We start from the raw sequence: 13929 nt of genomic DNA on the forward strand, positions 1-13929 counted from the left end.
AAGGGATGTGATCTGGTTAAGGTGATCAGGTCCCATCACTTTAACTTACCCGTGACTCGATCAGCCTGGCCTTCTCCAGCTGGGCCTCCCTCAACATCTTCCCCATCTCCTCGATCCTTAAGGCGTCCATTCCACTGCTGCTGAAGACCAGAGGACCACAATGTGAGCCACCAGCATCAATGGGTTACGCTATTACAGGTTTATATATAGACACACACATATATATATAAATAATATGATTTTGATGATCTTTTCAATTATGATATTTTCTTGTCCCCATATGTGCATATTGTTTGTGTTTGTTGGTGTGTGTTCGCACGTGTGTGTGTGTGTGTGTGTGTGTGTGTGTGTCCGTGCGTGCGTGCGTGCGTGCGTGCACGTCCCCACCTGGACATGTTGTCAGGTGAGCAGGCCGAGTTGTTGCCGGTGGAGATGCTGGTGTCCATGCTGTCGGAGCTCTCCAGGCTCAGCGTGTCGTAGGGCCTCCCTCCTCCGCCCTCCTGGTGCTGGTGGTGGTGCAGGATGGAGTGGTGCATCAGGTGGGGCGAGCCCCCCCCGTCGGCGACCGAGGAGTACTGGGAGGACTGGGCGGGGGCCGGCTGGGCGCCCCGCAGCGCCTCCCACTGGCACTGGGAGGACGGGTAGTGGGAGGACGGGGCGGCGGCCGGCGGGGCCTGGGCGCCGCGCAGCGCCTCCCACTGGCACTGGGCCTCCAGCACCGCCCGCTGCTTCAGGGCTAGCAGACGCCGCCGCTGCTCCTCGATCACCTGCTGCCCTGCAAAGCACCACAACACCGTCAGGGGGACCGCGACACCGTCAGGGGGACCGAGACACCGTCAGGGGGACCGCGACACCGTCAGGGGGACCGCGACACCGTCAGGGGCCCCACAACACCGTCAGGAGGCTTCACTGTTAGAAGCAGCATGGAGACACCACCACCACAGAGCCACCTTCTGTTATGAAGACACCACCAGGTACAGCACCACCAGCTTCAGCACCACCAGCTTCAGCACCACACAGAGCAAGGCACATTGCCGCAGCAGCTTGTTGTAATCGCTGGGCCCCAAGCTACAGCATAGTCCCCTCCTAACCATGGGGGCTGTGGAGATGGCCCCTGTATCACACATCAGTAAACCCTTAACAATGAGGGCTGTGAAGGGCCCCTGTATCACACATCATCAAACCCTTAACGAGGGCTGTGGAGAGGGCCCCTTTATCGCACATCATCAAACCCTTAGAATGCTGGAGCCAAAATATTTGTACAAACTAAAAAACGTTGCACTGTAGCGCTGAACATGCAATATTGATTCTCCCAAAAAACAGAATACTAGAGGAGCGTGATTTCATTTGAAGGCCCAAGCAGACATAAAGGGAACATCAGAGAGCAGGCGGATGGATGGAGAGGGAGACAGACAAAGAGCAGAGATGGCAGAAGGGATGAAAGAGATGCTGAATAAAAGAGAATAAAAGAGAGTACCAATCTCAGTGTAAAAAAACTAAATAAACAAGTGCTACCTTCTGGGGCTTCCGCCACGGAGTGTACACCAGGCCTCTGGGACTCTGAGGACACAGAGACGTGTCCAGATAGGAGGAACACACAGCCACACAGAGGTGGGGGGAGGAAGGACGAGACAAATAGAAATTGAGGACAAACACGGCCTTCTGAAAACAACATGGGTCTGTGAAGCCTCTGTTCCAATCTAAACCACATTTCTCTCGGAGAGTGGTACAGGAGGAGGAGGAAGAGGAGGAGGAGGAGGAGATGGTGGTGGGGTAAAGGAGGAGGAGAAGGAGGAGGTGTGTGGTACAGTAGGAAGTGGTGGAGGAGGTGGAGGAGGTGTGCAGTCACCTTTCTGCTGCAGGGCGAGCTGCCTCTTGTTCTCTATGTCCTGCAGCGTGGCGGCCAGGTTCCGGGGCAGACTGCCGGTGCTGTTGGCCCCCAGAAGGGGACTCTGTGGGACACAAGGATTACCACAAGTTAAACCACTAAAAACATACATAGGAGTGGGCGTTTACATGCTCACTTGTTTTGGGTTCCCATTTTGTATTTATAACAAGCCAGTTCCAATAGAGGCTGCCATCAATCCCAGCAAACAATCGCTATCGGATTGGCTAGTGAACAGTTAACAACAGTAGTAGTAGTTAACAACACCGGCAGAGAGTGCAGAGTAGCATCATACATACCAATTAGAAATAACGGCTCCTTCTTTCTTTGTATGAGTGGTAGTGCCCAACAGTCACAGCAAATATCACATTATCAAAGTACCTACTTAACCCAATGCCTACAAGTAGTAAAGAACTACTTCATACTAATAAAGGCAACCACACAACTGTTGAGTCTTCATCAAACTAACCTTGGAGGATGAGTTTAGTCCTCAAACTAACCTTGGAGGGTGAGTTTAGTCCTCAAACTAACCTTGAAGGATGAGTTTAGTCCTCAAACTAACCTTGGAGAATGAGTTTAGTCCTCAAACTAACCTTGGAGGATGAGTTGAATCCTCAAACTAACCTTGGAGGATGAGTTTAGTCCTCAAACTAACCTTGGAGGATGAGTTTAGTCTTCAACAAACTAACCTTGGAGGATGAGTTTAGTCCTCAAACTAACCTTAGAGGATGAGTTTAGTCTTCATCAAACTAACCTTGGAGGATGAGTTTAGTCTTCATCAAACTAACCTCGGAGGATGAGTTTAGTCTTCAACAAACTAACCTTGGAGGATGAGTTTAGTCTTCATCAAACTAACCTTGGAGGATGAGTTTAGTCTTCAACAAACTAACCTTGGAGGATGAGTTTAGTCTTCATCAAACTAACCTTGGAGTATGAGTTTAGTCTTCATCAAACTAACCTCGGAGGATGAGTTTAGTCTTCAACAAACTAACCTTGGAGGATGAGTTTAGTCTTCATCAAACTAACCTCGGAGGATGAGTTTAGTCTTCATCAAACTAACCTCGGAGGATGAGTTTAGTCTTCATCAAACTAACCTCGGAGGATGAGTTTAGTCTTCATCAAACTAACCTTGGAGGATGAGTTTAGTCTTCATCAAACTAACCTCGGAGGATGAGTTTAGTCTTCATCAAACTAACCTCGGAGGATGAGTTTAGTCTTCATCAAACTAACCTTGGAGGATGAGTTTCGGCCGAGCGTTGCATGGCCGTGGCGGAGCAGGGACGGAGAGCCAGCTGTAATCTGGTGAACGGACAGTCCCACGTCAGTGTCCTGCTTTGAGCGAAACACCTGACAACGAAGAGCAAGAGGAGGTCAGCTGGAACCGCTGAGGCAAAGTCAGAAACCTTTTACAACGTTCAGATCTCATGGATCAAGAGAAAGTGAGATGATGTTCAACGAGAACTTCAGGATTTTTCAACATGGACCCTTGGTCCGATCAATTAGGGTCTAAGGACTGACCACGCTTTCTGAGATGTGTCCAGTACTGAGTGAGAACGTTGCAGCTGTAATCTGCAGTAACATGCTGCCGTCCTCTTAAAGAGCTTGCTTGTTTCTGCCACTGACAGACTCCTATTATATTCCAGCTTCATGGAAAGGACCACTACGTCAATACAACCTGTTTTTCAAACCTTTGTTGTTGTGTCCGAGCAAGTCTCACTTAAGGAGGTGTCCCTATGATGATTTCAATCTCAACTCTCCCTCCCCAGAACCTTTAGATAGCACAAAGCTATGCTTTCTGTAATCCACCACAACAAACATTCCTCTCTCCAGCTCTCACTCACATTTCCACCGATCCTGATACAACTCAACTCTCGCGAGACTTATCCTTGAGCGAGACAACAAACACAGAACAGGCCTCAGGCGAAAGTTAAAGAAATAGGTTTTATTTCTCTGTAGGGATCCTTTCCAGGATGATAGGATCAACAAGCAATTTTAGAGGACGTACGTTGACTGGGTCTAATCGCCCCAAAGGATTGACCTGCATCCTTTTTTCACAGTTTAGGCTCACTCAATACCAATTTCAAACCTTGTTGTCCGCGTTAATCCCTTAGACCCATAACTATCAGAAATAGGGTGTAGGTTGGAAACAAGGATTGGTTGCGGATAATTTTAGCTCAGCTTCGAGTGGGACTCATCATGTAATGAGCTACGTTGAGAGGTCATAATTTATAAGGTCTGCTAAATAGGTCATACGTTTCTGTTTCTGTTTTGTTAGTTGGCTGCAATGCAATAGCTTGAATAGGAGAAAACAACAAGATCGATGTTTAAACCCCATCAAATAATATTCTATTCACGACGTACAGATAAAGCTTTTGGAATATAAATTATAAAAAAAAAAATCCTCTTAAAAACCAGCAATGCATCAAAACTTTATATTTAAAAATAAAGTTATTTGAACAGGTAAACATCCTTTGCGAGTTGCACTTGAGCATACTACCGATGTTGAAGGAGGTGTTGGCTCAGACCTCGACGATGTTACTACTATACGATGTCGAAGGAGGTGTTGGCTCAGACCTCGACGATGTTACTGCTACGATGTTGAAGGACGTATTGGCTCAGACCACAGGATCATAAGGTCTGCCCCGGCCAGCGCCTTTTCAATGGTTTGCATTTGTTAGTTTGTGGGCGTGTTGGAGAAATCAACCTGGCCAGGGAGGTTTGGTCGAACTTGGATTGGCCAAAGCAAAGATACAGCTACGGGAGATGCTACACTCCATCAGAGGCTGGACATGAACTAATATCATGCACCTCGACAAGGGACAATGTCATCACTAAACTTGTGCTCTCACAAACACAGAGATCTAATCCACAAGATGCAACTTAAGCTCATACAAGGTGGTTCGACCGACACAGATTTTTTTAGGGCCGATACCGATACCGATTTTTTTTTCATCAGCCTTAGCCGATAACTGATACGCCGATACCGATTTTCTTAAGCCGATATTTAGAGCCGATAATACCCTGGAAATCCAGAGTTCTCGCGAGAGCACAATTTGAATTTGCTCAGCGAGTCACTCTGGGAACGAGCTATATACTCGTGTACATTCTTAGCCTCCCCTGGCCCAGAACATTAATCAATCCCATCGATGTATCAATATAGGCGGGCCAAAAGCGTTGCTGTTTACCGACCGGATACGGCAAGAGTCTTATCTATTGGTTAGCTCCACTGGTCTTGATACGTTACCCCCTGTATTCTTCTGAGTGGTTGTAGTGTTATCCAATGTGTGTTATCCAGTGATATTTTCAAATGCATGCTTGGTGCCGCCCCTCGAGTTGGGCCATTATCAGTACTCGTTGCCAGACCCTAGTGTTCTAGATGTGGTCCTGGATTTCCAGGCTAAGCCCCCCTCAATTTACATCATAAAAATGACACAATGATGATAACAACTGTTACCATGTGTCAATTAAAAAAAAAATCAGTCTGTAAATCACGGCAATTTTTTAATCGACAATCTGCCGATACCGATACACGTAAAAAACGCAAATATCGGCCGATATATCGGGTGATCACTAGTTAAAGCTATGCTTAACACACACACACACACACACACACACACACACACACACACACACACACACACACACACACACACACACACACACACACACTTGGGACAATGCCCTTTCATATCTGTTCCTTTCATTTCCTCTACGTTAATTACACCACCATGTCTACACAATAATTACAATCCCAATCCACTGTGTTGTGTGTGTTACTTCCCTTTCCCCCCCCTAATGAGTCAATACACTTCATCCCCAAATCACATGCAGACATACACGCACAAAAAGACGCACACACACACACACACCCACACACTCTGAATGTTTTACTGGCAAGGTGCTGTCAGTATTGTACAGTTGCAGAAACAGAGAGAGAAAGGACTGGGAGAGAGAAAAGGAGTAGGAGGAGAAAATAGGAGGAAGTCTCATCCCGTGTACCTGTAGCTTGTGGCCTGAAAGTGACTTAGCAGAGAGAGGAGGTACAGGACAGAGCTGGTTGGCCTGCCCAGCCGCCATCACCTCCCGGTACCACTGCTCTAAATCTAGCATTGGGATGCTTGGCCTACGGGCCTCCGACTGACAGTAGAAAAGGAGGAGGAGGAAGAGGAGAACGGTGCCGCGTGGAAGACAGGAAAGCGTGACGGGAGGAGAGTAGAAGAAGAGAACACAACAAGTAAGCAAAGCAGAGAGGGACAGAAACAAGAATCAGATTGTGGCCCAGACTCAAAGGAAAAAAGGAGGAGGGTCTTAAAAGGGGCAGTCAGAAACTGACCACACACACACACACCTCCATAGAGAGACAGGGGGTGGAGCGGTACAAAGAGGGGAGGCGGGGGAAGACGCGGTCCCCGGCGCTGGCCTGCAGGGGGCGATGGGGAGGAGAGGTGGGGGACGACTCCACCTTAGGCATCCCGTACATCTGGCTGAGCTGGCCCACCGTCACATACTCCTTCACAGGCCGGCGGAGGGCGGAGTTGGGGCATCAGCAAGGAGACAGCAGCAAGGAGGAGCAGAAGAAGGAGCAGAAGGTCGAGCAGAAGAAGGAGCAGAAGGAGTAGCAGAAGGAGGAGCAGAAGGAGGAGCAGAAGGAGGAGCAGAAGGAGGAGCAGAAGGAGAACAAGAGAAATAGAGGGTTAAAGACACAGACTTGGGAAAGTAATTCAAAAGTCCCCTTCTGGACGGACAATGACGACTTAGGAAATGAGCAAGGTGTGTGACTGAGGGTAAGACAGCAGGCGCTAGTTGACGGTTTATATCTGGAGGACCCCTTTAACCCTGTGGTCTGCCCCGAAGACCCCCTCAGTGGCAGAACCCCCCTCGAATTCAGAGGTTGATCAGAAGATGAGCAATGAGAGCAGGAGAACGGATTGCAGCGCAACGGTTAGGATCGCACAGCGTTTACTCAGCACCACAATTCTAAATGCACCGGATGAACACGCTGAACACGTCTAACAGAAGCAGCTCACCGCCGGTCAGTGTTTGCTCTGGCGGTCGGCCGTCGTTCTCTCACCTCTTTCATGGTGCCGCAGGGCTTGGGAAAGGTCCGCCCTCCCGTCAGACTGTGGTATCTCTTCTCCAGAACCGAGAGTCGCTCTTTCTCCTAAGGAATAAATACAACGCAGACAAGAGTTAGAGAAGCCGTCCACATCCTCCAGCAAGATTGAAACACAGATTCTGCTGAGAAACCAGATCAGAATGGGGATTATTGTCAACTTCATTTGCATATTAAGGAATTCCATGAGGGGCATCGCATAGCTTTGAGCTTGGCAACATGGAGATATCACTGATTTTCTTTTAACAGATAGCCAAATCAACAATGTTTCATTGATACATTTTAACCTAGACTATGGCATTCTGATTGACTGCCTTCCAGGATCTGAGCTGGTCATAAATCTGACCCATCTAAGACTATATTGTAACACTAAATATTACCATCATTATAATGCACGACACTCAGACCATTAGCACGACAGGAATCTCTATAAACAAATATCTGATGCCGAATCTGTAGGCAAAAAGACCAGATTTTGGTATTGGTTCGTAGTCCAAGTGGTATTGACCAATCATGTTCAAGTTTAACCGTGTGTGTGCGGAGCAACAATCCAAGAGGGCACTGGCTATCATCGGACAATGACTCAGCTTTGGATCCACTGTGATATCTGTTTATAGAGATCAGCCAAAATGCCGCCTGGACCTGAACCACCACCAAAGAATATTAAAACAAGGTGGGCGCACCGAACAGCAGTCTGGGGAAGGACGGTTGCGGTCAGACGATAGCCCGGGGTTTATAGAAACAGGCACTTGTAATGAGCTTGTCAGACAAGGCTTTCAGCCCCACGGCCAAACATAGCACCCACCTTCTGCAGCATCTGCAGGGCCAGAGTCCGCTCCGAGGTCATCCTCTCAGACTCCTGGGAGGCCTGGAGACCCAGCTGGTGGGCCTGGCCCTCCAGAACACACACCTTCTCCTTGGGAACAGAGGAACATGGTCACCTTCTGTCCCGGGACCCCAACCCTATCTATGTTAAAGTCTATCCTGACCCTATCTATGTTAAAGTCTATCCTGAACCTATCTATGTTAAAGTCTATCCTGACCCCTTCTATGTTAAAGTCTATCCTGACCCCATCTATGTTAAAGTCTATCCTGACCCTATCTATGTCTATCCTGACCCTATCTATGTTAAAGTCTATCCTGACTAGTTATGTTAGTCTATCCTGACCCTATCTATGTTAAAGTCTATCCTGACTCTATTTATGTTAGTCTATCCTGACCCTATCTATGTTAAAGTCCATCCTAACCCTATCTAGGTTAAAGTCTACCCTGACCCTATCTATGTTAAAGTCTATCCTGACTCTATCTAGGGTAAGTCTACCTTGACCCTATCTATGTTAAAGTCTATCCTGACTCTATTTATGTTAGTCTATCCTGACCCTATCTATGTTAAAGTCTATCCTGACTCTATTTATGTTAGCCTATCCTGACCCTATCTATGTTAAAGTCTATCCTGACTCTATTTATGTTAGTCTATCCTGACCCTATCTATGTTAAAGTCTATCCTGACTCTATTTATGTTAGCCTATCCTGACCCTATCTATGTTAAAGTCTATCCTGACCCTATCTATGTTAAAGTCCATCCTGACCCTATCTATGTTAAAGTCTATCCTGACCCTATCTATGTTAAAGTCTATCCTGACCCTATCTATGTTAAAGTCCATCCTGACCCTATCTATGTTAAAGTCTATCCTGACCCTGTCTATGTAAAGGTCTATCCCAATCCCATGTTAAAGTCTATCCTGACCCTGTCTATGTAAAGGTCTATCCCAATCCATGTTAAAGTCTATCCTGACCCTGTCTATGTTAAGGTCTAGATAGTGGTGATCCTACCTTCCTGCGGGCCGAGCTGCGGTGGAAGTCGGCCCTCTCGTGCAGCAGCTGCTGGCCCACCAGCTCCCTCTCCTCCTCTAGGCTGCTCTCCTTCTCCAGCTGCTGGAACTCCAGGTCCTCAAACCGCTTGCTGCTTGCCTCCAGCACCTCCCCTTCCTGAACACACACACACACACACACACACACACACCGGCACATTATCAGTATAGCTGACACTTCACACAGGAATATACAATATAATAAATAAATGAATACATAAAGATTCAGTCCTTCCCCACCATGTGTCACAGCCAAACCCTCACATCACCCAAATCAAAGTCTCTCAGACCTTGAAGCACCCATCCTCCTGAAAAGGGAGCTTTGTTCAATCGAATTTTGTTCATTGATTGAATATGTCATATTTCATCGTGTGGCTTTCAAGGGATGATTTAGAGGTCAGGTGTGACTAAACAGGCACAGAGCGATGCATAAGACCTATCCTCACATCGGGAAACGCTCACAGCAAAAGGCAGAGGAGAGAAAAGAGGAGAGAAAACGACGGAGCTAGTCTTTGTTAATTGATTAGTGAGCAGTTATGCATTCTTGGAGCTGTGGCAAATGTAAAAAACAAGCTGCCCCCAGCTTGGACCGAATCCAAAAGGCCCCGTTTCAACAGCAGACTCTCAACCCCCGGAAATGGATTGTGTACAGGAGAGCAGCGCGCCCACACAGCTAACTGTACCCGCCGCAGGGAACACATGCTCCACCAGGGAGAACCGCCATTCATGCTCCCCATAAAGCCTGTCTGTATGGGAGTGGCTTAGCACTAGGTGGGCAGACTCCAGGAGGGAGGGGGGGTGTGGGGGGTGCATGAGTAGGTGTTCATGTAGGTAAGCTGCGTGGCGCTCTGAATGTTGTGTTGCCTGGCTAAAGGGTTCAAAAAGGTACAGCCCGCATACGGGTAGACTGGCACCAAGGGCTAAGCAGCTGGCGGATCCGCAGCTCTAAAAAAACCTCTCCACCCTACCCGTTTCAGCTGCTCCATCAGCTGGTCCCTCCGGGCCCCGGGGCCCTGGTGGAGGAGCAGGCCCTGCAGCTCAGTGTAGCCCCGCTGCAGCGCCTGCAGAGCGGCCCGCTCCACCTCCACACAGGCTCGCTCCTAGAGACACACACACACATCCACGGACGCACGCACACACACGCACACACACACACACACATAGAAATTCAGTCAGACAAACACACACACTCAGACTCCCCATCGCTCATGTGGAACGTGTGGTGAGCAAAGTCAAGCAGAGACAGGGATGGCCTCTAGAATGTTGCCCTGTTTCAGAGGGAAGAGCTAGTAGCGATTAAGGTGGTTAAGCGGACGCTGGTTAGTTGTTGGTAGAGAGACATACTGAGAAAGAGACATATAGGAGCAGAGTTCAAACCAACCTGAAAACCAGTGAGAAAGAAAACCAAGAGAGATGGAGGTTCATTTAAAGGTCCCATGGCATGAAAACTTACTTTATGAGGTTTTCTAACATTAATATGAGTTCCCCTAGCCTGCATATGGTCCCCTAGTTGCTAGAATTGGCGTTAGGTGTAAAACGAGCAGTAGGTATCCTGCTCTGCGTTTCGAAAAACAAAGCTCAGACGCAGCGATTTCCAATTTTAAGAGCACTTTGAGGATGAAGAGGGAGTGATGATCGGACAACGTTGAATTTGAAAAACACAATCATACAACTCCGAAATTGGATAAGCAAATGAAAGCCATATAGGGAGCGCACCATAACACATTGCTCAGCCAGTAATAATAATACCAGGGAAATACCAGGGGGGAAATACCAGGGGGGAAATACCAGGGAAAAACCAGGGATCACACCAGGGATAACACCAGGGATCACACCAGGGATCACACCAGGAATAACACCGGGAATAACACCGGGATAACACCAGGAATAACACCAGGGATAACACCAGGGATAACACCACGAGTGTTCCTCCACGCCGCCTCACCTCGTCCTTCTCTCTCTGCACGGCGTTCTCCAGCTCGTCCAGCTTGCGCTGGAGCTGTGTGATGACATCTGACTCCGCTTCCATCTGGTCCAGCTCCGCCTGCCGCTCGCCCTGCAGCAGGGCACGCTCCATCTCCGCCTGCAGGGGGGAGACGGCTCTCTGTCAGGGGTTTGACAAACACCTTGAATGTCCTGAACGCAGCTCAGCGTACGGTAGATACCGCTGCATTAGAATCCTCCTTCCTATACACTCTCCAACAGTAGAGAGTGAGAGTGAGACAGAGAGAGGTAAACACAGAGAGAGAGAGAGAGACAGAGAGAGACAGAGACAGAGACAGAGACAGAGACAGAGACAAAGGGACAGAGACAGAGACAGAGAGAGAGACAGACAGACAGACAGACAGAGAGAGAGAGAGGTAAACAGGGAGAGAGAGAGAGGGAGAGAGAGAGAGAGAGAGAGACAGAGAGAGGTAAACAGGGAGAGAGAGAGAGAGACAGAGAGAGAGAGAGAGAGGTAAACAGAGAGAGAGAGAGGTAAACAGAGAGAGAGAGACAGAGAGAGAGAGAGAGAGGTAAACAGAGAGAGAGAGAGGTAAACAGAGAGAGAGAGAGAGAGAGAGACAGAGAGAGAGACAGAGAGAGAGACAGAGAGAGAGGTAAACAGAGAGAGAGACAGACAGACAGACAGACAGACAGACAGACAGACAGACAGACAGACAGACAGACAGACAGACAGACAGACAGACAGACAGACAGACAGACAGACAGACAGACAGACAGACAGAGAGAGAGAGAGAGAGAGAGAGAGAGAGAGAGAGAGAGAGAGAGAGAGAGAGAGAGAGATAGAGAGAGAGAGAGAAACAGACAGACAGACAGACAGACATCCATCCTATGCACTCTCCAACAGTAGCGGCCAGCAGCCTGAGCACTGGCCTGGCTGCCTAAAAAGATGAATGTCATGAACTACACGTAGGCCTGGATTAGTATTCATGTAGTATACGTTGTGCGTTTTGCTTTACTTGTTGAAGCAGTTTTTCTAACCGTGTGGACTATAGCATTACGTCAAGCTGTATGATGTGATGTGTCTGAGGATGTGAGGAGACGGAGGAGGCAGCAGGCTGACCTCTTGTCGGGCCTCCTGGAGCTGCTGCTCCAGCTCTGTCAGCCGCGCCTTGAGCTCATCCACCCGGGACAGCACCTGGAGACGCTCATCCTCCACCCGGGACAGCACCTCCAGACGCTCCTCCTCCCGGTACACCAGCTCCTCCCGCCCCGCAGGGGCCTCCTGCTAGGAGGGGAGGGAGGGAGGGAGGGAGGGAGGGAGGGAGGGAGGGAGGGAGGGAGGGAGGGAGGGAGGGGAGAGATTGTAAATGGAGATAGCACGACCGAGAGAAATGATAAGGGGGAGAGAGAGATACAGAAACACTGAAACACACACACACACACACACACACACACACACACACACACACACACACACACACACACACACACACACACACACACACACACACACACACACACACACACACACACACACACACACAGTCAGACAGACTTTCAGAAGAGAGAGAAGGTGCGGATGAAGTGCATTGATATATAGATACAAATACAGTAAATAAACTTTGATAAAATAAGTAAAGCAACATGAATTGAGTTGCAGAACAGAGACATAGGTGAACACTGTTGCCCTCCTACTGCACAGTGTTGGCAGAGATTTCAAATCTACGAACTAATAGGAAGGGTTGCGAACTTTTCAGGGTACCGACTGAATTAAGTCTGTACTACCGAGGATCTCCCAAGGTCGAATAAATCGTTTTCCAATGTGTGTACGCACTGCAGCCAGCGCTGAACAAGTTAAAGCCTCCGTGGACAAACAAACTGAGGCAACTTTATTGATAGCTTCATCACATTAATGAGCTGGTTGGACAAGTTGTTGCTGGAGATAGCTGGGCCTTTTTCACTGTCTTTGGGTAAGTGCATACTGGACGTCATGCTGCTGCTCTCCTCCTCCCTCAGGTTCTCCTCCTCCTCCTCCTCCTCCTCCTCCTCCTCCCTCCTCCACCTCCCTCCTCCTCCTCCTCCTCCTCCTCCTCCTCCCTCTCCTCCACCTCCCCCTCCTCCTCCTCCTCCTCCTCCTCCCTCCCTCCCTCCCCCTCCTCCTCACCTCCTGATGCGTGCTCTCGGTGCTGCTGCTCTCCTCCTCCCTCAGGTTCTCCTCCTCCCCCTCCTCCCCCTCCTCCCCCTCCTCCCTCCCTCCCTCCCCCTCCTCCTCACCTCCTGATGCGTGCTCTCGGTGCTGCTGCTCTCCTCCTCCCTCAGGTTCTCCTCCTCCCTCCCCGCCCGCGGCCTGCCATTGTAGGCCAGGTGTGACCCCGGGGCCATGGGCGTCATCAGCGCCATGGCGGGCGTGGAGCCGGCGCCGACGGAGGCCGCGCCCCGGTGGGCGGAGCCGTCTCCGCTGGGGACGCCCGCCCTCATCCCGGAACCGCCCGGGGCCGTCGGGGCCTCCAGGGGCCCGTCGTAGTCGTCGCCTTTGTTGTACTCTGCACACAGGTTGAGGATGGTCTCCAGGCGCTGGCGCTCCTAGGGAGGGGGAGAGGGGGAGGGGGGGAGGGGGGGAGGAGGAGGTAGAGTCAGGGCGGCACAGGGTTCAAAGGCTGCGGTCCAATGGGACTCCATGACGGCAGAAGCCCCTGAGTGCTGAAGAGCATTATAAAAGGAGAACTCCCTCAAGTGGTTTGGAGATGGAGGAGACAGAACTGAGAGGTTCCTTCTTAAGGCTCTGGGTGTGACAACATGAAAGGACATTCGATAAAATATGAGCAATGAGGGAGCAAAGAAAGCAACGATTGCTGTCCGCAATATTGATTGCAATCAGTCATTTGTCATATTGTATTCAACCTCCTTTGCAGGTCGCTTTCGATAAAAAAACTATGAAAATCAATTGGGAAGATGGATTATGCTCATCCAAAGAGACCGAGGTCACGTGACTTGCTCTTATGCATTTTTGGACAAACAGTGGGCATCCTGCATCAATGAGAGTTAGCTTCCAGCCCAGCGTGCTCCCTGTCAACAGCCACCGTAACGACATCTTAACATACTGTGGTTTCTAC

The 13929-nt window shown here is 49.4% G+C and overlaps 1 protein-coding gene across 14 annotated transcripts in view; it reads right to left on the reverse strand.

Annotated features, from left to right (window-relative positions):
- phldb1b (pleckstrin homology-like domain, family B, member 1b) overlaps positions 1-13929 on the reverse strand; it is a 66103-nt gene that overhangs the window by 6814 nt on the left and 45360 nt on the right. For 7 of the 14 annotated variants that reach the window (XM_030380541.1, XM_030380540.1, XM_030380544.1 and 4 more), the window contains 14 exons: positions 13091-13399; positions 11937-12101; positions 10815-10952; positions 9838-9969; positions 8832-8987; positions 7804-7914; positions 6957-7046; positions 6234-6395; positions 5885-6022; positions 3116-3232; positions 1850-1952; positions 1516-1560; positions 388-775; positions 50-140 (listed from right to left, as the gene is read on the reverse strand). In XM_030380541.1, the coding sequence (XP_030236401.1) occupies positions 50-140; positions 388-775; positions 1516-1560; positions 1850-1952; positions 3116-3232; positions 5885-6022; positions 6234-6395; positions 6957-7046; positions 7804-7914; positions 8832-8987; positions 9838-9969; positions 10815-10952; positions 11937-12101; positions 13091-13399 (2145 nt within the window). The remainder of the gene's footprint in view (positions 1-49; positions 141-387; positions 776-1515; positions 1561-1849; positions 1953-3115; positions 3233-5884; positions 6023-6233; positions 6396-6956; positions 7047-7803; positions 7915-8831; positions 8988-9837; positions 9970-10814; positions 10953-11936; positions 12102-13090; positions 13400-13929) is intronic. The other 7 variants (XM_030380539.1, XM_030380538.1, XM_030380545.1 and 4 more) reach the window with 7 other exon arrangements.

This window comes from Gadus morhua, chromosome 16, assembly GCF_902167405.1.
Source record: "Gadus morhua chromosome 16, gadMor3.0, whole genome shotgun sequence".
NCBI lineage: Eukaryota > Metazoa > Chordata > Actinopteri > Gadiformes > Gadidae > Gadus > Gadus morhua.